General features: G+C 33.2%; 3 protein-coding genes across 4 annotated transcripts in view; all 3 read left to right on the forward strand.

The window, feature by feature from the left end:
• LOC147076129 (uncharacterized) overlaps positions 1-22,246 on the forward strand; it is a 208,942-nt gene that overhangs the window by 94,528 nt on the left and 92,168 nt on the right. The window lies entirely within an intron of this gene.
• On the forward strand, positions 3,283-4,745 carry LOC147076133 (uncharacterized). 2 transcript variants are annotated; one of them, XM_085941657.1, is made up of 4 exons: positions 3,288-3,429; positions 3,889-4,000; positions 4,095-4,238; positions 4,474-4,745. In XM_085941657.1, exons 1-4 carry the CDS (start codon positions 3,419-3,421, stop codon positions 4,519-4,521), a joined length of 315 nt encoding a protein of 104 aa, XP_085797783.1. In that variant the 5' UTR covers positions 3,288-3,418; the 3' UTR covers positions 4,522-4,745. The 2 variants fall into 2 exon arrangements, 1 of the variants encoding a protein (XP_085797783.1); XR_015069868.1 differs by lacking the exon at positions 3,889-4,000 and having other exon boundaries at positions 3,283-3,429.
• Positions 19,121-21,804, forward strand: LOC147076134 (uncharacterized). Its single transcript, XM_085941227.1, has 2 exons — positions 19,121-20,549; positions 21,423-21,804. The coding sequence occupies exons 1-2, from the start codon at positions 20,475-20,477 to the stop codon at positions 21,768-21,770; spliced, it is 423 nt and encodes a 140-aa protein (XP_085797353.1). The 5' UTR covers positions 19,121-20,474; the 3' UTR covers positions 21,771-21,804.

The raw sequence follows: 22,246 nt of genomic DNA on the forward strand, positions 1-22,246 counted from the left end.
TGAAACTTCTCCATAAATATATTGGCGTTAAGCTATTTTTCAATTGTTCTCAAAGCATTTGAATCGCTTTTCGGAAGGGTGGAGGTAGGCAGTTAGTTTCTGCCATAAATAGTGCACACTAGACTCTGTCCGTCATAGCAATTTGCTTTCATTGAAATCAGACTACAATTTACAGATCGTGTTGGTTAGTTTTTTTATAATTCAATTAAAACCTGCGAAACCTAGCCATAATAAACAATAGTCAAAAAATACTCGTCTCTCAAAAAATTACATAAATTATGCAATTAAATCTTACATAACTTTGATTATTTATAGATAGAATAATATTTTTTTATATAATTATTATAATTTGGAGAAGGCATGGCTTAATGAATTAAATAAAATGAACCAACAATATGAATTATTTATGTATTCTCAGTCCAACGAAAACAAATAAGTATGAATAAAAGAGTGTGCACAATTTTATTGTATCGCCTAAAATATTCAAGGAGAGTATGGTTTGGCTTAGGCAGGACTTAATTGATTTTTTATACTAACCACCACCTATCTATCTGTAAATAATTGTAGTCATTGTTCAATAAAAACAAATAAGTAAGTATGACTAACAAAGTTTGTTGTGCACTTTTTTATGGCAGATCTTAACCCAATGCTTACGGGCCCTTTTAATTAATTTTGTAATTAACGTGTTAATTTGCATTTGAAAAGCAATTAGCAAAAACACAATTTTGTGCAGCCCGTAAGCATTGGGTTTTAACAGCCTACCTTCACTCTTCGCTACTGGGTATGTTTACGTTTAGAGGAAGCCATAGAAAACACAGTTTAAATATAGCCGATATACTGGATTATTTGTTAGGTTAAGTTATTTTTCTGGTTATGTTTTCATTCTCGAATTCATGAATTTTGCGAAAATCAGAGATGGCCATAATATATTATACGGTCATCTCTCTCCGAAAGCCCACGGCGAACTGTGTTACGGTGAAATGTAATAGCTACAATTTACATGTAACCGAATACAACTGCTATTTAAATGCACTTTCTACATACTTCAAAACATGCTTAATTTTTTTACCTTTTTTTACAGAACCCCTCAACGGATCTGTTCACTGTGAAATTGGAGACTGATTCTCATCAAATTAACGTCAAGGAAGAGCTCATTGAGGATACAATAGTCCCAATCAATTATGAAGATCCTCAACCGGGTTGTTCTAATTTGGAGTGCAGACCAGTAAAACAGGTATTACTATCCTTTCGCATAACTAGGGTTCCCGTATTTGACAATGATAAAAAAGAACATATTATATAATCAGCCGGGGTGCGACGCCTTGTGATATCTCAATATATACACGTGATTTTCACAATTATGAGTATTTCTGTGATGTACTTTGCCACGTAACTGAACCCGTGGTATGAATGCCAATGATTGCCAGATCTCCTTAGTTTACCCCGAGATGTAATAATTTTATAATCATATTCATAAACGACTAAGAATTAATATTAATACTATCGACCGAAGGTACTTTATGGAATTTGAACTTAAATTCTAATGGATTTTAGTTGTGTACTATGGATGCTACATGCGTTTATAAATATAAATATGTTAGGCGGGTTTATTTATGGAATTTTTAGGTATCATGTAAGAATATTATTGAATATTAATTGTTTAACTAATAACTTTTAAAGACTGATATCATAGATATATCTCATTTGTTAACTCCATTAGTTCCCAATTCGTTACCATTGTTCCCGGAATGTACGATTTTACAGCTCGTGCGTGTAGTATTATTATTGTTTATAATTATTACCAATGATCTATTAATAGATTTTGTCGAATTATTACGCTTATCGAGTGTATTATTATTAATAAAATATGGGTTTTTTACAGTCACTTCAACTATTTATAATTTGTTTGTTATATTTTCTACTGTGGCCCTTGAATTGATAGGTAGGTAATGGAATTTTTACCTACGTTTTTGTATTGATTGGTTATATAAATTAGAGTTAAAGTTATTTGTTGTCACTGTTTATTTGCCTTTTGGTGAGTATACACAGTGCTTGAAGATTCCAAAAGGCGAAAACCGGGTCGCAAAAAACGACTTAATTGAAATAGTACAAATTTTAAATTCATTAGAATAATAATTAGTATTAGTCAGGTACCACAATATTTTTTTGTCATAATTATATTTATTAAATCCTTCACGGTTTGTTTTTTTTAGTTTGACCCTGCTACTACCATACCGGTGAACATTTCGAGCCTCAAATCGTCTCGGACGATGACAAAGGAACAAGCGACTTGCGATGATATCGAGATTGACGAGCATGATATTAAAAAAGAGCTCAATATATATATTGAGAGGTACACAAATAATATAGACGCTGTCACGGATAAGCGAAATAATCTTCAAGCAAACACTTTTTCTCAACGACTAAGATTTGTGTGCGAAATATGTCTTAATATATTTGCAGCATTAGATTTATTGAACCTTCACAAAATGTCGCATGTCAAAACAGTTTTGAAAAAGACACATTCTGACGCCAAGTCATATAACTGTGACAAATGTAATTACTCAAGTTGTTCACCTAGAAATATGAAATATCACAAAATGAATCATTCTGGTGAAAAACCATTTAAATGTGTCCAATGTGATTACTCTTGTATAACATCTGCTTCAATGAAAAATCACAAAATGACACATTCTGGTGAAAGTCCATTCAAATGTGACCAATGTACCTTCTCTTGTATAGCATCTAATTCGATGAAAAGACACAAAATGAGTCATTCTGGTGAAAAGCCATTTAATTGTGACCAATGCAGTTATTGTTGTATCCAATCTAGCGATATGAAAAAACATAAAATGGCTCATTCTGATATTAAGCCATTTAAATGTGACCAATGCAGTTACTGTTGTATTCAATCTAGCGATATGAAAAAACATAAAATGGTTCATTCTGGTATTAAGCCATTTAAATGTGACCAATGCAGTTACTGTTGTAAATCATCTTTTGATGCGAATTTCGCGTTTGGCCCCACACCAAAGCGTCAGCGACGCAGCCATAGACTAAATAATTTTATTTTCGCGCCAGATTTAAAATTGTAAATATTATTAATATTTTACGCCAATTATTCAATAATTTTTATGAATTAAATATAAAAAATACACGTACACTATAGCGCTTTCAGAATTGCTACAACTTTTACCCACTTTGCGTAAAGTGTATTTTAATTATCTGAAACAAGGTGGCAGCATTGGATGCAGCCATAGACTAAATACATATACGAATGTCAAAGTGACAGTTGTGTGTTGACAAAATGTACACGTCTTCTGAATGCTTATTACACGCTGAAGATATAATGAGATGGCGTGCGACAAATTACATCGACATTTAATATAACCTTACTTTATGACAGGGCAAGATTGCCATGGCTCATAGGTAAGATAGATTTACTCAGTTTCATAACTGCACATATTATAAATAAGCATTTACCATGAAGGGTTAACAGGATTTGAAGGTAATATGCTATTGAAATAACATGTCTCCGTTATTTGAATTGTAGGTTTTGACTATTTTGCGTTTCTACGCAGAGGGAGCGTACCAAAAACGGGTAGGCCAAGTCTTCTGCGCAATGAGCCAGGCATCAGTAAGCAGATGCATAGGAAACGTGTCCGATGCTATAATAGCAGTGCTTAGTAATACTTACATACAGTCGCCATACAGCGCTGACAGTCTTTAGTGTTGTGTTGATACCCTCTGATCAATTTATACAATATTACAATGTACATGTCATGTAACTAGAGTAACTGCGCATAGACACAACAAGTAAATTACCTACTCAATAAGAATTTAACGGGAATATTATTTTGTGTCGGTAAAAATATTTTTTAATTTCAGACTTCAAGAAAGGGCAGGTTTCCCGAAAATCATTGGGTGCATTAACTGCACCCATGTGCGAATATACCCGTCATACTTGGAGACTTTCAAAAATGAGCGCAGAAAATTTTCTGTAACTGTGAAATTCGTAATAAAATCTATGTTGTTTCTGATACATTCATATTCATTACGTATAATATCATAACATGACATTTATTTTTATGCAGGTATCTGACATGGACATTCTGGCAGTGAGTGCCAGATTTCCTTTGAGTGTTTATGACCAATTCATATTTAGTGGATCGTTGGTAAAAACTGAAATGAAACATCTACAGAACGACAAGAATTGGGAATTTTGTTTTATTAGGGAAGTATGTTAAACTTTACTTTACTATGGCAGTACCAGTAACAAATATTTTTGTTTGGTTTATATTCATCCGTATTTTGTATAGGTACTTCAAAGGAATCAAAATTTTGCATAGGTATGAATATGATATTTAATGAAACAGTTTTTTAATTATTTAAATCCTGATTTCTAATATTTTTACAACTTTCAGTCGAAAACATATTCAAATTAACAGGCTGTGTATATTGAAATCATTCTAGTGCCACCATAGGCCAGCCAGACTCACTACACGGCTGCCCGCTGTTTGACCAGGGATGTGATTGAGTGTTTTTGGATAATGGACCACACCAGATCGCATAGCTACAGCAACAAGTGCAAGACCAACCGTGGCTATACATACAGTATACATGTATATATTAAATATAATTTATGTATATTTATTTATGGCTTATACACCGAAACAAAATATGTCACTTAACTGTACTTGAATATTTTTGCAGGATCATTCAATAAAAAATACTTGGTTTAGGTTAAGAAAGTTTTAATAATCATTTTTGCACAGAATACAAGAAAAATATTTATATAATTATTAGAATTACAATGAGCTTTAAAAGTAACACGATATTGTAATAAAATGGACAAATATGAAAAAAATAACAATAAATTGTATATAGATAGGTAGACAGGGTTCAGATGATTCTGGCAGTGCAGGCGACTCATTTAGGTGTCAGTATTGTTACTTTCAAATGACAATAACACCGTTCCAATGTGATTCGGTCGTGCCAGAAGACTCTGTCCTTCCTCTATTTAGTAACCGGGCGTTTTACAACTTTAAATGAAAATTAAGTGGGTATATAGATAGTATATTTTTTCTAGTACAATATTATTTAATTAGGTGACTTTTTATTTCTTTATTACTTGAAATGGTGTTTATATGGTAGATGGATTATAATGGTTTTGAAATATAGTTATTTTTGTTAATTCTACTTTAACTGAGTCATTTACCTTGACAGCTGTTTCGGCACATAAACTCATTTTCGGAACATTCAACAATAATTTGTGATTATAAAAGAGCTACAGGTCACGTAGCAAATTAAATACGCTTAGTTAAATAATAAATACGTACCAAATATATTACAAAATACACCACATACATCCATCGAATATGGTATATAAAATACAGATTCAAGTATCAAATAATTCTTGGATAAATAGATGTTTATGTAAGTATATGTTTTTTTAAATACTTACATGATACTGTGTTGTATAACATTTAAATTTATATTTTTGATTTTGATTTACATACTTAAATGTACCTACATAAATTTGTAATGTACAGTAGGTACTTAATTACATTTTTAACATTAGGAAATTACCATTATTCGATTCTATCCACCCGCCATGTCTATAATCACCCCAACGCTGGATAGAAAGAGACATCACACAAAATTGGCTGTTTGATAATAAATGGTAGTTTAAAAATATTTTAGAGTATGATTATGTCCATAGAAACAGGTTTTAAGTCATTCATATTTGTCCGAATAATGTGTAGCAGAAAAATAGAAATTTTAAAAAGGGTCTATTCAGTATTCACCCCATTCTACGGCAAACATTTTTCTTAATAAAAATAGGTACATCAATAGAGGAATCATAAAATGGACCTTGGCCCTCGCCCACGCCTTATTCATCCTTGTATATTATATTATCACACTTAATGTTTTGGAAAATTCATTAACATTGTGCACAAATGCCACTTTTGTTGATTGACACTTCACTTAGTTGATCTCTTTGTTCACGTGAAGTACAATAAAAGTATGTAGCAGCGAAGAACTAGAGACCGAAAATAGTAGAAGGAGCTAGAAGAGGCTTTCATCTAGCAGTGGAATGACCCCGACTGATGTTTATGATGAAATATTATTTTATTCCTGTTAATGCCGGGGGTTTCATTTTTAATTTCTTCTGGTGCTTTGTACCTACGTTGAAAGGTTGAAGATCTTTGCGAAAATTAAATTCATCACAAAGCATTAGTATATCTCCAACATCATTCAGGTAGGTATCCATGATGATAATATAATATTATGTACTTAGAGGAGGTATCTGACCTTTATATTTACATGCACATAAAATTATTAATCTTATTGCCTAATGCAGACCAAGATATACCTACCTACATAATATTACATGAACAGAAGTTTAAGAACATCTCAATTAAGTTTAAAATGTTTGTAGGTATACAAATTAATGTGAAACAGAAAACATTGGTTATGTTAGATAGGTACATGGAACATGTAGATATTATCTTGGTTCGCGGTCGGCACTGGGCAAAACCAGTTTATTAGCTCAATATACCTATACATAATGAAGGAAATATATACCTAGTAGGTATATAGGTACATAATATCGTTTTTGTGATTGAGGTCTCTTGAGATCAAAAAACAAACAACCTAGGTATGTCCTACTGTAAATAACCCGATAGTAAGTAGTATGTAAGGTTTTTGGTCTAAAACCTTACAAAATACCACAATGACGACATGGAGTACCTACTTATCTACCTATATGTATATTATATCTTTAGCTACAATAGAAATGCTATGCTGCATAATGTTAGATGCAAAAAAATAATCTTAAAGACTAGGTACCTATCTAACCTAAAAAAATATTATCAACGAATATAACATGGGTATTTACGTGACCGATACCGAATATGATTGAAGTAGGTATTGTAAATGATACCTAATTATAACATTATTGATATGACTGCTCGAAAGTCGAAACCAAAACGTCAAACGATCGCAATAAGTTAGAACTGTCAGTGCACTAACAATCAAAGTTATAAAGTTTCTGTTATTAAAGGCTGTGCATGACGCAAATTAATATGTATTTTTTAAATATCGGGACCTTAGATTAAAGTTATTTATTTATAATAGCGTATTCATCCTGTCAAAAAACTTTACATACTTTGGTTAGACAAAGATACCTACATAATATTATTATGACGACCTTCATACCATTTTCAACAATTTCCCTGCCAATTTCATCCCATATCTTATCTTTCGTTCTTATGTTTTGTAGTCACTGTCAGAGAAATCATAAAGGATTGGATATTTCCGGACCAACTCGATCAGCTGCTCAATGTCTTCTCCATTTTGATTTTACTAATTCCCTTGGCGAAATTGTCCGCCGCGAATAAATTCGCTGTCGACAGAGTTCCCGAAAATCGCAGCGAATATTCGCTGCAAATTCGCACTCAAGACGCAAGGCGGTCGCGCAAGCGTGCTCTGTCCCGTAAGCCAATACGAGCTTGATTGGCGAATAATTCGCTGCGAATATTCGCCGCGAATATTCGCTTTGGTGTGGGGGAGGCTTTAAATAAGGTAGGTGTAGGCGTTTTGGAATAGCTGGAGGCCCTCGAAGGCCTTCGTATTTGGTATCATCAGGATATGTATTAGGTAGCCGTATACATGACATACATTGATTGGCTTAAATTGATCACATACTTTTATTTTTATGCAGGTACCGTAAACTGGGGATACTTCACTCCACTTTTCCTCAATGTTTCCTATTTCATTGTCATACAAATTAACTAAAGCTTTTTTAATGTTTCATTAATTTAATTCGATTAAAGCATCTACAAACTAATTGTTTTAAGACAGAGAAGATTTATTGATCTCACGTTATTTAAAAAAAAATGTATATTAAATTTATATATTGGGGTAAAGTAGGTTGTGCCTTGAAGGGAGTCACTTTCCTCCAACGTACAAAATATGAATATAAATAATACTGGAGTAAAGTATTACTGATGTATATCAATAATTACACTTCTCAGATAATATTATATATTGTACTGCACTGGTTTACCATATTATAACATAACGGTTATAAATCGAAGACCTTGGCACAAAAACAATAAATGTCACAAAATAAATTTTTTTATGAGAGGGTAAGAACATAATAAATTTTGGTTTTAAAATGCAGTTTTATAAATTTGACAATGAGGAATCACTTATAAGCTTTATACGCACTATATGGGTGTAACAAACATATTTTGTTTAATTTTGTTAATTATATATTTATAAATATAAGTGTGAAAAAAATATTTGTTGTTTTTACACAATTTGTGGACCTTTGTTGTTCTTATTGGCAAATTGTTATGTATATTAATAAAGCGACTGATTCATTCATATGATATATTCACACCCATTACGGAGCTATTTTTTCTAAGAGCAGCTCGTAGGTATGTTCGGTTCGGTGCATTCATAAGAGAAGTATTAGTTAATAGAGTGTAATAATACCAATGAGCTGCCTGACGCCAGTCTTTCTTACATTGGCACATATATCTGTTTTCTCTGTATAGTATTAATTTGACTCATTATGAGAGAAAATAATTAATTACCTATTTCTGAAAAACTGAAAAAATCTGTTACTTTGGCACATCTATCTGTTTTCTCTGTAGAGTATTAATTTGGCTCGGTAATTATTAGAAAAAATAATTATGAAGAAAAACATATATATGGTATTTTCAAAACCAGAACATTTGGTGGTCAAGATAAATCACCTTTAAATCCCAAATTGTTATGATCTACAACAATACTTATTTTTTTTGCCACTTTCTGATGGGATCCCGTTGTGCATAGAAAGCAGCATTTCATAAAAATATGTCACAATTATAATATAAGCACATAATTTTAAAAATACTTCTACTCGGGCATCCACAGAATACTACTATTTATAGGCCTCCACAGAATAGAGGTTGTATTAACAGATTTTGTTTTTACGAGATATAGATTTTAACCACTACTTGCTTAACTTATTAAGTCCATACTCTAAACACAAATTGACAAACAATATATGTAGTTGATAGACCCAGGATTCGAACCTGGGACTCACGACATCATAGGCCGACGCTTAAGCCGCTCAGCCATCGTGGATAACAACAACCAGACTGACAACTGACAATAGTTGGAAAAATTTAGTCATCCAAAACGTCCGCAAGGTAGACCGAGAGGCCGCTGAATCGATGAAATGATAAAGTTCTGCGGAAGTACGTGGCACCGCAACACGCTGGACCAAGATACGTGAAATCAGCTTGGAGAGGCCTTCATATAGCAGTGGCTAGATTCAGGCTGATTATGATGAATTAAGTCGTAATTTTATATGTACGTAACATTAATTTTTTTTTCTGACCATGTTTGATCCTAATAGGATCATATGGGCCTCCACAGGATAGAGGTTTGTATTAACAGATTTTGTTTTTTATGAGAAATGGATGTCAGCCACTTGCTCAACCTATTAGGTCCATACCCTGACTCACACACAAATTAAAAAACAATATGTGTACTTGCCAGACCCAGGATTCGAACCTGGGACCTACGGCATGATAGTCCAACACTTAATCCACGCATTTAATTAATTTAATTTTAATTAGTGTATTAATAATTATTAATAAACTAGCAGAGCCAGTTTTCGCGCTAGGTCTAGCAGACAGCGTGGCGTCTTTAAGACAAGGTGTTGCATTTTAATAAAACGATGGTAAAGTAAATCTAAAATCGCTGAAGTTTTCTACTTGTTATCCATTAACAATAATTGTTTTTATTAGAAATATAAAATTAAATCACTACGCAACTAATTATGACTAGCAAATAAAAGACAAGAAATTTTAAAAAAACTATTTATTGAAACTACTTTCTTTTGAAGTCATGTACGTAGACATGACGCACGATTCTATTTAATAGTACAAAACTTTTATTCGATAATTTAAGATTACATTGTGACTACTTCTCGATCGTACCTTCTACGCGGCAGCACCGTTAGTAAAACACGTTCGAACTTCGAAGCAAACAGAAACGAGAGAAAATTATTTCATTTCCGACACGTCAACAAGGAATATTAGTAAGTTATAATTATAGTTTCCAGAGCGCCTGTTGCATGTTATACAAATTTGCAAATACAAGAAACTATTTTTCAGTAGAAACGTACTCAGGTACTCAGAAGTAACCTGTTTCAAGCAATTTCAACTACCGTTTTGCAATAAGACGGTCCCCAGGCTCCAAATATCTCGAAACCCAGAGGACAAACGACATCATTCGGTGAGAGATAGTAATATTTTTCAAACCTTCATTTGAAATACAATTTTTCAGTTTCAGGTGAGATGCAGCGTGTTTTTCTATCGACATAGCTCTTAAAACCAAACATATTTTATATAGTATACTTATATTGTTTTCACATAGGTACGTATTGAAGATTTAAAACTGAAATTATTGTACACCAAAGGCTTAGTAGTTTATAAAAATAAATTTTAATTTTGACACTACAATGTTTATAATAAAAATATGTCACAAGAATGATTCTTTTTGTGTCTTTTCATGTGACCAGACTCACCAGACTGTCAATGTGTTATCACATCGGTCACAGTTAAATGGCTTTTCACAAGAATGGATGATTTGGTCATATTAGTTAGTATTATACAAGAGTAGGTAATCACATTATATACACTTTAATAGGTTTTCCCCACTGTGCGTCATTTTGTGTTATTTCATAGTATGTTGTAGATGGTTACAAGTCGTGTAGTCAAATTTGATCACATTTAAATAGATTTCTCCAGAGTATGGCATTTTTTGTATTTTCATCGCACTAGATTATATACATGAGTAATAACATTGGACATACTAAATGCCTTTTCACCAGAATAAATCATTTTGTCTGTTTTAAATTATTGGATGCTATAGTTGACTAATTGTATTGGTCATGTTTAAATGATTTTTTACAAGAATGAGTCATTTTGTGTTTTTTCATTGAACTAGTCTTAATACAAGAGTAATTAAATTGTTCACAATCAAATGGCTTTTTAGCAGAATGTGAGTTTTTGTGGACTTTTAACGAACTAGATTGTATACATGAGTACTTATATTGATCACATTTAAATTGTTTTTCAACAGAAAGTATCAATTTGTGTGTATTCATCGCGCTAGACTCTATATACGAGTAATCGCACTGATCACATTTGAATAGCTTTTCACCGGAATGTATAATTTTGTGTGTACTTATACCGCTAGACACTATACACGAGTAATCGCATAGATCATATTTAAATGGCTTTACCAGAATGAGTTATTTTGTGTTTTTTCATAGAACTAGATGTTATACAAGAGTAATCACATTGGTCACATTTAAATGGCTTTTCACCAGAATGAGTCATTTTGTGATTTTTCATGTTTTCAGATGTTTTACTACAGTAATTACATTGGTCACATTTAAATGGCTTTTCACCAGAATGAGTCATTTTGTGATTTTTCATGTTTTCAGATGTTTTACTACAGTAATTACATTGGTCACATTTAAATGGCTTTTCACCAGAATGAGTCATTTTGTGTTGTTTCATAGCACCATATTGTATACAAGAGTAATCACATTGGTCACATTTAAATGGCTTTTCACCAGAATGATTTATTTTGTGTGTTTTCATGTTGTTGGATGTTATACACGAGAAATCACATTGGTCACATTTAAATGGCTTTTCACCGGAATGAGTCATTTTGTGATTTTTCATGGTTTCAGATGTTTTACTACAGTAATTACATTGGTCACATTTAAATGGCTTTTCACCAGAATGAGTCATTTTGTGTTGTTTCATAGCACCAGATGTTATACAAGAGTAATCACATTGGTCACATTTAAATGGCTTTTCACCGGAATGAGTCATTTTGTGATTTTTCATGGATTCAGATATTTTACTACAGTAATTACATTGGTCACATTTAAATGGCTTTTCACAGGAATGAGTCATTTTGTGTTGTTTCATAGCACCATATTGTATACAAGAGTAATCACATTGGTCACATTTAAATGGCTTTTCACCAGAATGATTTATTTTGTGTGTTTTCATGTTGTTGGATGTTATACACGAGAAATCACATTGGTCACATTTAAATGGCTTTTCACCGGAATGAGTCATTTTGTGATTTTTCATGGTTTCAGATGTTTTACTACAGTAATTACATTGGTCACATTTAAATGGCTTTTCACCAGAATGAGTCATTTTGTGATTTTTCATGTTTTCAGATGTTTTACTACAGTAATTACATTGGTCACATTTAAATGGCTTTTCACCAGAATGAGTCATTTTGTGTTGTTTCATAGCACCATATTGTATACAAGAGTAATCACATTGGTCACATTTAAATGGCTTTTCAACAGAATGATTTATTTTGTGTGTTTTCATGTTTTTGGATGTTATACACGAGAAATCACATTGGTCACATTTAAATGGCTTTTCACCGGAATGAGTCATTTTGTGATTTTTCATGGTTTCAGATGTTTTACTACAGTAATTACATTGGTCACATTTAAATGGCTTTTCACCAGAATGAGTCATTTTGTGTTGTTTCATAGCACCAGATGTTATACAAGAGTAATCACATTGGTCACATTTAAATGGCTTTTCACCGGAATGAGTCATTTTGTGATTTTTCATGGATTCAGATATTTTACTACAGTAATTACATTGGTCACATTTAAATGGCTTTTCACAGGAATGAGTCATTTTGTGTTGTTTCATAGCACCAGATTGTATACAAGAGTAATCACATTGGTCACATTTAAATGGCTTTTCACCGGAATGAGTCATTTTGTGATTTTTCATTTTTTCAGATGTTTTACTACAGTAATTACATTGGTCACATTTAAATGGCTTTTCACCAGAATAAGTCATTTTGTGTTTTTTCATAGTACCAGATTGTATACAAGAGTAATCACATTGGTCACATTTAAATGGCTTTTCACCAGAATGTATCATTTTGTGATATTTCATGTCACGAGGTGTTATACACGAGTACTCACATTGAGCACATTTACATGGCTTTTCACCAGAATGTGTCATTTTGTGAAATCTCAAGCCACTAGATCGTGTACATGAGTAATCACATTGGTCACATTTCAATAGATTTTTACGAGAAAGATTCCTTTTATATTGTTTCATTGAAGCAGGTCTTATTTCTAATAAATCGAGACCTGACGCGTTAGATTGCATCATATGAAGACGTTTACTAGTGCGACTGACGGCGTCTTCATTGCCAATTGTCTCATAATATACCGCGAGTTCTTTCTTAATCTCTTGTTCATCAATCTGTATTTCGTCATTTTGCCCTGGTACATCTGAGATTCTCTTCGAGAAACTGAGACTCGCGTCATTATTCAATGCTGAGGTTGTAGGAATCGTCTGAAAGAACATTAGGTAATAAGTATTGTATTTAAAATATGACAAAAAACACATGAGAATTTTTTTAATTCTAATTAAATCTCCAATCTTTTAGACATTCATTAATAAATATTGACACGAAGTGAAGGGAATAATTTACATAAAAAAGGATAGTTATATTAGTGTTACAAACCATTTCTGTTATTCAACAAATTCTTACTAAATTCACCACACTTTGTAACATTATTTATATCGGACATACATAATTTGAAAACTATTTATATATGTACACTTTAGCTTTTTTTAATAACCAAAATTAACAAAACTTGATAAGAAATTCATCCAGAAACTGCTACTTAACTAATAAAAAATATATATCCTAGCTAAAATATACTTAGGTTAATTATTTTTTCAATGAAATTAGTGCAACAAATATAAATAATAATAGCTATTATTTATGCAGTTACACAAGCAATAATCTCCCGAAAAAAGCGAATGAAAATGACAACGCGATACAAGTTCACATTTATAACTGTTCTCATTTTCAAGTTCATGGATGATGAAGCATGGTGGACGTTTCATGGGTAGTAAACCATTAAAGACAAAATATCAAATAGCACGCAATTTCATAGCTAAAAATCGCGTTCATATTTAAAAAAAATAATGCAGGTTCATAAATGGTTGACTGCCACTGAAAAGGGTCGACAATTAAATTTCGAAGTTGAAGTGACGACACTGGAATATAACATTGAGTGTTTATTACCTTTTTTGTTTATGTCTCGTGATTCACCCGCCTAGAAACGGGCTTGTAACTAATTAAAAAAATGGTATAGGTACAAAAAAATACTGAATGGTATTACGTCCGCCATCTCTGTAAAAACCCCGAAATATTTTTTTTTCCATCGTGATTTTACTTCTTGCACATGTCATTCAACCATCTGTCGATAGATCTTGCAACCAAATATTAAATTTCATATTTATTTTTCACAGTAAAGATATGCGTAAGTCAAAACACCACGTTGGCGTCCCCGGATCGTAACGTTCGGCTCGATAAGGACGCCAATGTGGCGTTCCCGGACCGTAAAGTGTTAAATCGTCAAGAAATATAAACAAAAATACATGAGGTAGAATCAACGTATCAAGATTTCCCCCGTAGTTAAAGGCATAAGACAGTCAAAACAAGATTTTTCATAGTATTTGTGTGCAAGCATGAGATCTTCATACACAAGGGCATTCATGACTCGAATCCAAGTAAATTAATACATGCCAGTTCATTTGTTACAGTGTTGGTCTTGGCAGAAGTTAAACTGGGTCAGACAGGTTGAAGGTTTATTACTAGAGCATTACAAAGAACATTTATATAGTTAAGTACGTTCATGTAAAATACCTCAGACAAATTCTCGATTCGCCAAGCACCTTACATAGAACACCCAAATAATGCATCCATATGACAATAGTCATCGACTAAAACACGGAGAAAGTTTAGTAGAGGAGATAGGTACATTGACACAAGTCATTAGATGACACAATTATTAATAATTATGAGAACAAATTCAATACCTAGTCCTAACTTTTTAAACGGAAAATAAAAAATATGTATACAATGGTTTATAAAATAATAATTAATAAAATGTTGTGTAGTACCTGTTTACAGACTTTCATTTCGAATACGAGCATACAGATTGTGCATTTTCATAATTATTGATTTGCCGTGTTGTATATTTTTAACAAATTCGTCCTTGACTTCAAATCGGAGTCAATTACTTCAGTTAGGTATGTTTACAAGGTTTCATTCAGGATAACTACTTCTATAATTGATAAAGATCAATTACCTACGTATCTAATGAAAGTGTGTTTTGTTTTCTATTCCAATTTAATCAACGCTTTAACTCATCAGTTGTTCTCGGCTTAAACAGAATTCTTATGAAGTGAAATATAACCAACCAAATAAATGCCATGGTAAATTGTCAATAGAACGATGTCAAACAGATAATATAAGACATATTTCAACCAACACACTCCGATCATCAACAAACTGTTCTGTTTGCATTAGTAACGTGATGCGATATGTGGGTATTAGGTACCTACTCTAACAAAGATCATGAATAAATGTATAATAATTACCGCACCTTTGAAAAACTATCCTCTACAGCGTGGCAGCGTTCATCAGCATCCTCCTGTTTGATGCAAGTATTCAACTCTGGGTTATTTCCATGTAAAGATACATCGAACGATTGTTGCTCATCTGCATCAGGTTCGAAGTCTACCGCTTCACGTTTTACGTCCATTTTACGCATTGAAAGCGTAAGTAGTTATCAAAGAGAATCGTGTCACACTAAACACGTGTACGCAAATCTGTCACACTTTTGTATTTGGCTGCCGTGACAATAGACAATAAACTAATATAATATAGGGACGTCAAAAATCAATCGTTATTTTTTGTCCGGTACTTCAATACTTTGGGATCGATTCTTTTCTTCCGGTATGACACCGGTGTCGATATTTATTTGTCAGTACCTATTGGATTATTTGATAACTTATTTCCCTATTTGAAATATTTAATGTAGGCGCTTCACTAGCGAGCCAAAAGTCCGAGGACATACCTATAAAAAAGCGTCCGATCTGTCTATGTTCTGCTATTGACCATAATATCAAATTTAAAAATACAGATAAAGTCATTTTCTAAGAAGTAAATAATTAACAAAATAATCAATAACAACGTTGAAAAAAGTCAGAGGACAATAAAAATTAACAATAAGGCCCCCATTGGCACGCTAGTCAGACGATTTACAAACTTTAGACCTTTTTTCGCGTAGAGTTGTTTTGTCTTGCTACCGCGAACAACAGTTGATCACAGTTACTAATTTATTATTACTAATAGGTTTTTACTAGATCTAATAAAATTATAACCTTTTGTAACCAATATCCAACATAACCTCAAATGATAATAAAATTTGATGGCTATGCTGCCCTTGACATTGATGTTATTATTATTGTCAGCTTAAAAATATATTAATAATTATGTATGAAGACGAAGGTACCTACCTATATATTTAATTCAATGTAGAGTCCGGAAATAATAATTCCCTTTACACAAATAATATCTTATTATATACCTACATAACTATTATATTGTTCATAATTTCTGAAGATTAAGGGGGTACATGCTCGTCGAAGGTCAAAATTAAGTTTTTATTGTATTTTCAAACCATGATCCTGGACACTCCTTAAACGTTGTAGATAATCTATTTATATAATTTTGAAGCCCTATTATCCTTTATAGTTATTTTAAACATTTGATGACTGCATAAAGTATTTTTGTTACATAAAATAGTATTCTTTTAAACCTCTCGCTCTAATGTTTTAGAATATAGTCATATTTCGGTACATAACTGTGCAGTGGTGTTAAGATTTTTTACGTTTATTAATTTTTAAACGCATTTATGAAACTATTAGTATAATTTATTACGAGATAATTTTTGTAAAATATTCACGATAAAAAATTATATTGATAATCTCTGTGATCCCAAATTTTACAAGAATTAGGCATTTTATTATTCAAAAAATTGGCAAGATTAACACATTTGAAGATGATTTTAAAGATACTTATTATAAGCTATGTCTTTGACCATTCAAGTGTGATAAAAATCTTATGAATAATGATTGCTTTATAATAATTATTGACCTAAGAATAAGGTAGTGTTTTTTTGAAATACGCCATTTCTTCTGTCATTCCCCAGTGGTTAAGCTACAACATACGGCCGTAGCCATAAATTGACAAACTATAATTAAAGTAGGGAGTAAAATTATGTCAACGCGCGTGTTTGACTGACTAGTTTTAGATAAGAATTTGTCGTGTTCTTTCTTCTTATATGATTCATCAGCCTTAGCCAAGTGTTCGTTTTTTTTTTCATTAAGTTCAGCTTTCCTTTCTAAATCATTTGCACACTTAATCTGAATGTTATAATTGTGTATCACATACTTTACAAGTCGCGAGCCGAATACTACAAGGTTCTAAGTGTTCGTCCTTGAAAAAACAAACCCAACAATGAAGTAGTATTCTAAGCTGCCTCACTGTTACTTTTGTTTCTCCAAGGACAAACACTTAGAACCTTGTAGTTCTCGACTCGCGAAGTGTCTATACTAGGACATTTAAATTTGCAGCCTAGTTCACGAAAAATTGAAGCATATTTAGAATATGTAAAAGGTATTTTCTGTTGAGAAGTCCGTTCATTTTTATACATATCATACGTCTTTGCAATATTAAGTTGCAGAGATAAATAAAGCTTGCTTGTATGTCTTCGGGAGTAGTGACTATGGTATTTCGGAAATCTGTTAATACGATTAGTTACTTCAATTTCTTCAATGTTAATTTTATTGTGTGGTTCGTGACGCCCTCTTTGGTCACCGTCTATGATTCCTGTTTCCGAGCTGCGTTTTTTCACAATTGCGACATCAATTTTATTTCAGGATACGCCAAAAACATTCTGAAACATCTTCTTGCAAACTTTTACTGAATTTACTTTATAAATAGCTGTAATCATGCGTTATTTTACTTGACCACCTTTGCCTCTTCCTTTCCTCTCTATTAATTTGTCATTAATGGTAATGTTGTCTGCGAAGAATTGGTCAGCCGTGTCTTTACTATTCATTCCCAGAATTTTTGCGAACATATCCTTCTGATTGTTTTCACTAAGCATGTAAAACATTTATAACGGCAACACGACTCTAATGAAATAAACAGCTTTTCAGGTTTAGCCACACCACCACGAGTTTTATACTCTTTGCCGCAGTCTTTCAAGTTCTTCATGTACCTTCTTTTATTCTTGATTTTTTCTTGAGATGAATTCGTGCTTCGAGATGTAGATGTAGGTACACGGATTTTAGGAGCTGTTAGCAGAATTTCTTCTAATCTGTTGAGCAAGGGGTTCGTCATCCGACGAGGCAAAGTTTTGTTGAGATTCGGTAATTTGAATATCATGATCTGCTTGCGACACAGACATTGGAATCGCGTGTTCTGTGGCTTGCTCATCTAGTAGTGCATTTTCGCTGCGCCATGTTGAGGTAGAATATCAGAGTTGTAAATTTCCGTTATTATAAGACATTATAATAAAAAAAACTGTCCCTACAAAAACAGCAGCCATATCTTTTTGTTCTTCTATGTCTATACCTATTTTTATTTGCCATAATCAGGGCATAACGTAGGTACCTACCTAATACCATAATGCCGGCGCTCCATTGGCACGCAAGTCAGACGATTTACAGTCTTCGGACTTTTTTTTCGCGTGGGGCACCCCCTGTCTGCGGACTTTTTAATCCGCAGACCAGGCTCGTTGGATTTCAAACATGTTTGATATTTTACTCGCCGAGCCGCTGAAATTCGTACGTTCACCACGCTTTACCGTCACATTATTTATATCTATGCCGACGGACGACAGCGCCATATATTAGTCTATGAGCGCCATCATTATTTTACTGTCATTCAAAGTGTTCGGACATCGAAAACAACAATGGTAGATCTACGAGTGCATTCGAAAAGTTTCTAGGAAGATTTTATTAGTTGTTTTAAAGACAACCCGTCGTTGTGGAAGACGACAAGAATCGTGATGCCAAGTCCTTGGCGTATGCGGAACTTTTGGAAATATTAATCAAGGTGGAGCCGCAGGCAACGGTCAACGATGTCAAAAAGAAAATACAGACATTGAGGTCGGGTTACAGAAAGGAGAGAAATAAAGTAAGGACATCATATCGAAGCGGAGCCGGCACAGACGCAGTATATGTACCCAAACTGTGGTACTATAAAAATTTGGAGTTCTTGAACGACCAAATGGAAGGTACGTGGGAATGCTTTAAAGCTATTTATTATTCACGTGCAGATTATGAAATTGTCGTAGCTCTGAAAGTGACATCGCATTAGATTAGCTACTATTAAGCAATTAAAACATACAGCTATGAATCATTTCTAGTCACAATAAAATTACTTATTCTTTGCTGAGGTAGGTAATAAATAATAATAATATATAGGTACGAGGGAATGCTTTAAAGCTATTTATTATACACGTGCAGACTATGACATTGTCGTAGCTCTGAAAGTGACATCGCATTAGATTAGCAACTATTAAGCAATTAAAACATACAGCTATGAATCATTTCAGTGGGTCTATTCTATGCTTATCGACCGCTAAAGTGATAAAGTGAAAAATATTATCAAACTTAGGGTAGGTTTGTATCAAAATATTAGCACTTATTGTAACAATTACACGAAGCCGGTTTTTATTGTTGCAATAAGTGCTATATTTTAACAGCACCTATCTTGCTGCTGTTAAAATATCGCACTTATTGCAACAATAAAAACCGGCTTCGTGTAATTGTTACAATAAGTGCTAATATTTTGATACAAACCTACCCTAAGTTTGATACTATTTATCAATTTAGTGTTCGATAAGTATAGAATAGACCCACTAGTCACAATAAAATTACTTATTCTTTGCTGAGGTAGGTAAGAAATAATAATATATAGGTACGATCATGGCGGTGGAAGCGCGGCTTAAGCGTTGGCTTATTGAGTCGTGGTCGGGTCCCAGGTTCAAATCCTGGGTCTGACAAGTACACATTGAATTTCAATTTGTGTATGAGTCAGAGTATGGACCTAATATGTTGAGCAAGTGGCTGACATCCATTTCTCGTAAAAACAAAATCTGTCAATACAAACCTCCACTCCGTGGAGGTCCATATTATGATCGGACATGGTCGAAAGAAGAAGAAAAGAAATGATCATGTAATCAAAAATCGCTCGAGTTAGGTTCCTTCAGAGACAATCAATAAATCGTCAATCATCAATCAAAATTAATGGTACAGTTTGGTTATGAGGAATACAGCGGAAAACACATTTTGAAAATACCTGATATACTGGATTACACCAATTATACCAATATAAATAATCATATCAATATTAACCGTATGAAGGAATGGGTACTTAGGGGAGAGATAATAAAAAACAAGTTTGAGTATTATGTTGTATTTTAACAATTTACATTTTGTTTTACAGAATCGAGCTCAATATCCAGCATGGCGGACGATTTGGAAAACATGTCTCCTGATGAGAGTTACTCCAACTCGTTAAACAACGAAGATTGTATTGAGGTAAAACATTTTAACTAAACTGTTACATTGGTTTAATTTATCTATTGCTTATGATACTTTCTTGCCATGTGACAGCCCCGGTAGTATTAAAATATTTTTCAAAATCTCCTCGCGCTTTCTTAGCATTGGCAGTCGAGTTCCGATTAGTCGTTGCTTCCAAAGGCGCTAAGGTGTCCTGTAACCTCAGTCCGAGCTCTATTAAACCTGTCTCAGGATTTTCCCTATCAAGGTCATGAGAAGGAGTATAAGAATGTGTTGATTTGCGACGAAGAAAGTTGTGCAGCACACAGCAAGCTAATACAACTGTATTGATATTTTCAATTTTCATGTTTATTGGAGCTTGAAAAATGCGGAATCTAGCAGCTAAAATGCCAAAAACATTTTCTATAATTCGCCTGGCTCTGCATGTCCGATAATTATATATTATTTTACTGTGATTTAATTGCCTTTGTGAATACGGCTTTAAGAAATCGTTACGTAATGCAAAGGCTTCATCGCCAATGACAGTGCATCAGAATTAGCAGTAGGTTTTTTTTGTGCAGGTATTTTTAATCTGCCTTCGTCTAAACGTTTGAAAAAAATAGATTTTCTCAGTACGCCTCCATCAGAAATACGTCCATTTGTTCCAACATCAACATAAATAAATTCATAATTAGCATTTGCAATCGCCATCAAAACAATGCTGTGGAAATGTTTGTAATTATAAAAGTGGGAGCCGGCGCCTGCAGGTGGCACATTGCAATGTGTTTCCCATCAACTGCGCCCAGGCAATTTGGAAATTGCCATTTACTATTAAATTCTTTTGCAATCGTCTCCATTTCTTCGTGCGTATCAGGGAACTGCAACAAAAAATAATCAATATTTTATTTACAGATAGAATATTCGCCTTCAACATCAACGTTGTCGACTACTCCAAGGTCGAATCTTAATAGAGCACCAGAACCCCCATCGTTCAAACGAAAAAAATCGAATGATAGCGCCAACAAAGTGTTAGAATTAATCACCGACAAACTAAGCAAGACTGAAGATGAATTTGATGTTTTTGGCAAAATGATGGCCATGAAACTACGATCGATGTCACAGGGACAAAGATTGCTGGCCGAGAAGCTGATGCATGAAGTTGCCTTTATGGGACAAAGTGACAAAATAATGCCAGCAACTACTGTTCATACTCAACCAGTTTATCGTATATTAAGCAAAAATGTACAAAAGCCGGTATAATAAATTAATGTTTTTTGTGTGAATAAATATCTTGTAAAATATTTGTTTTTTTGTTTGTTTTTTATGCCTTTAAACCTTAAGGCTTAAGCGATACAACAAATGGTAAGTATTTGAGTTATGTTAGCATACCTATATTATTATGTGGCCTCATTTAGAAATCAAATTCCATGCTTGCTTTTCGAAGAATATGACTAGTATTACAATACATTCAACAGGAATAATTAAGTAGCTTGCTTACAGCCTATATGGAGAGTCCTGGCTAGGTACAGAATTCTGACGGTCTATTGAATATTTAGCATGTCAACGATGGCCGTATTTGTGACTATATATATACCTATCTCAAATGCATCTTGTCTGTCATTCTTATGCTGTTGCTGTCTATGAGTTATATAGGTAAAACAATCCACTAAACGTTCACTTTATAAGACCAACCGACGTCAACTTGTTAATTATATATTTGTAAATTTGCCCAACTT

The sequence above is a fragment of the Rhyacophila brunnea genome, unplaced genomic scaffold (assembly GCF_057557595.1).
Source record: "Rhyacophila brunnea isolate RB1 unplaced genomic scaffold, BYU_Rbru_1.0 scaffold_13, whole genome shotgun sequence".
In the NCBI taxonomy this organism is placed as follows: Eukaryota; Metazoa; Arthropoda; class Insecta; order Trichoptera; family Rhyacophilidae; genus Rhyacophila; species Rhyacophila brunnea.

What these genes read in the sequence shown, in the direction of transcription:
- LOC147076133 (XM_085941657.1), top strand. An exon ending in ATGAGCGCAGAAAATTTTCT is followed by an intron (nt 4,001 to 4,094) that starts GTAACTGTGAAA and finishes ATTTTTATGCAG; the next exon opens with GTATCTGACATGGACATTCT. An exon ending in AATTTTGTTTTATTAGGGAA is followed by an intron (nt 4,239 to 4,473) that starts GTATGTTAAACT and finishes AAATCATTCTAG; the next exon opens with TGCCACCATAGGCCAGCCAG.
- LOC147076134 (XM_085941227.1), top strand. Translation starts at nt 20,475, where the DNA reads ATGGCGGACGATTTGGAAAACATGTCTCCTGATGAGAGTTACTCCAAC. An exon ending in ACAACGAAGATTGTATTGAG is followed by an intron (nt 20,550 to 21,422) that starts GTAAAACATTTT and finishes TTTTATTTACAG; the next exon opens with ATAGAATATTCGCCTTCAAC.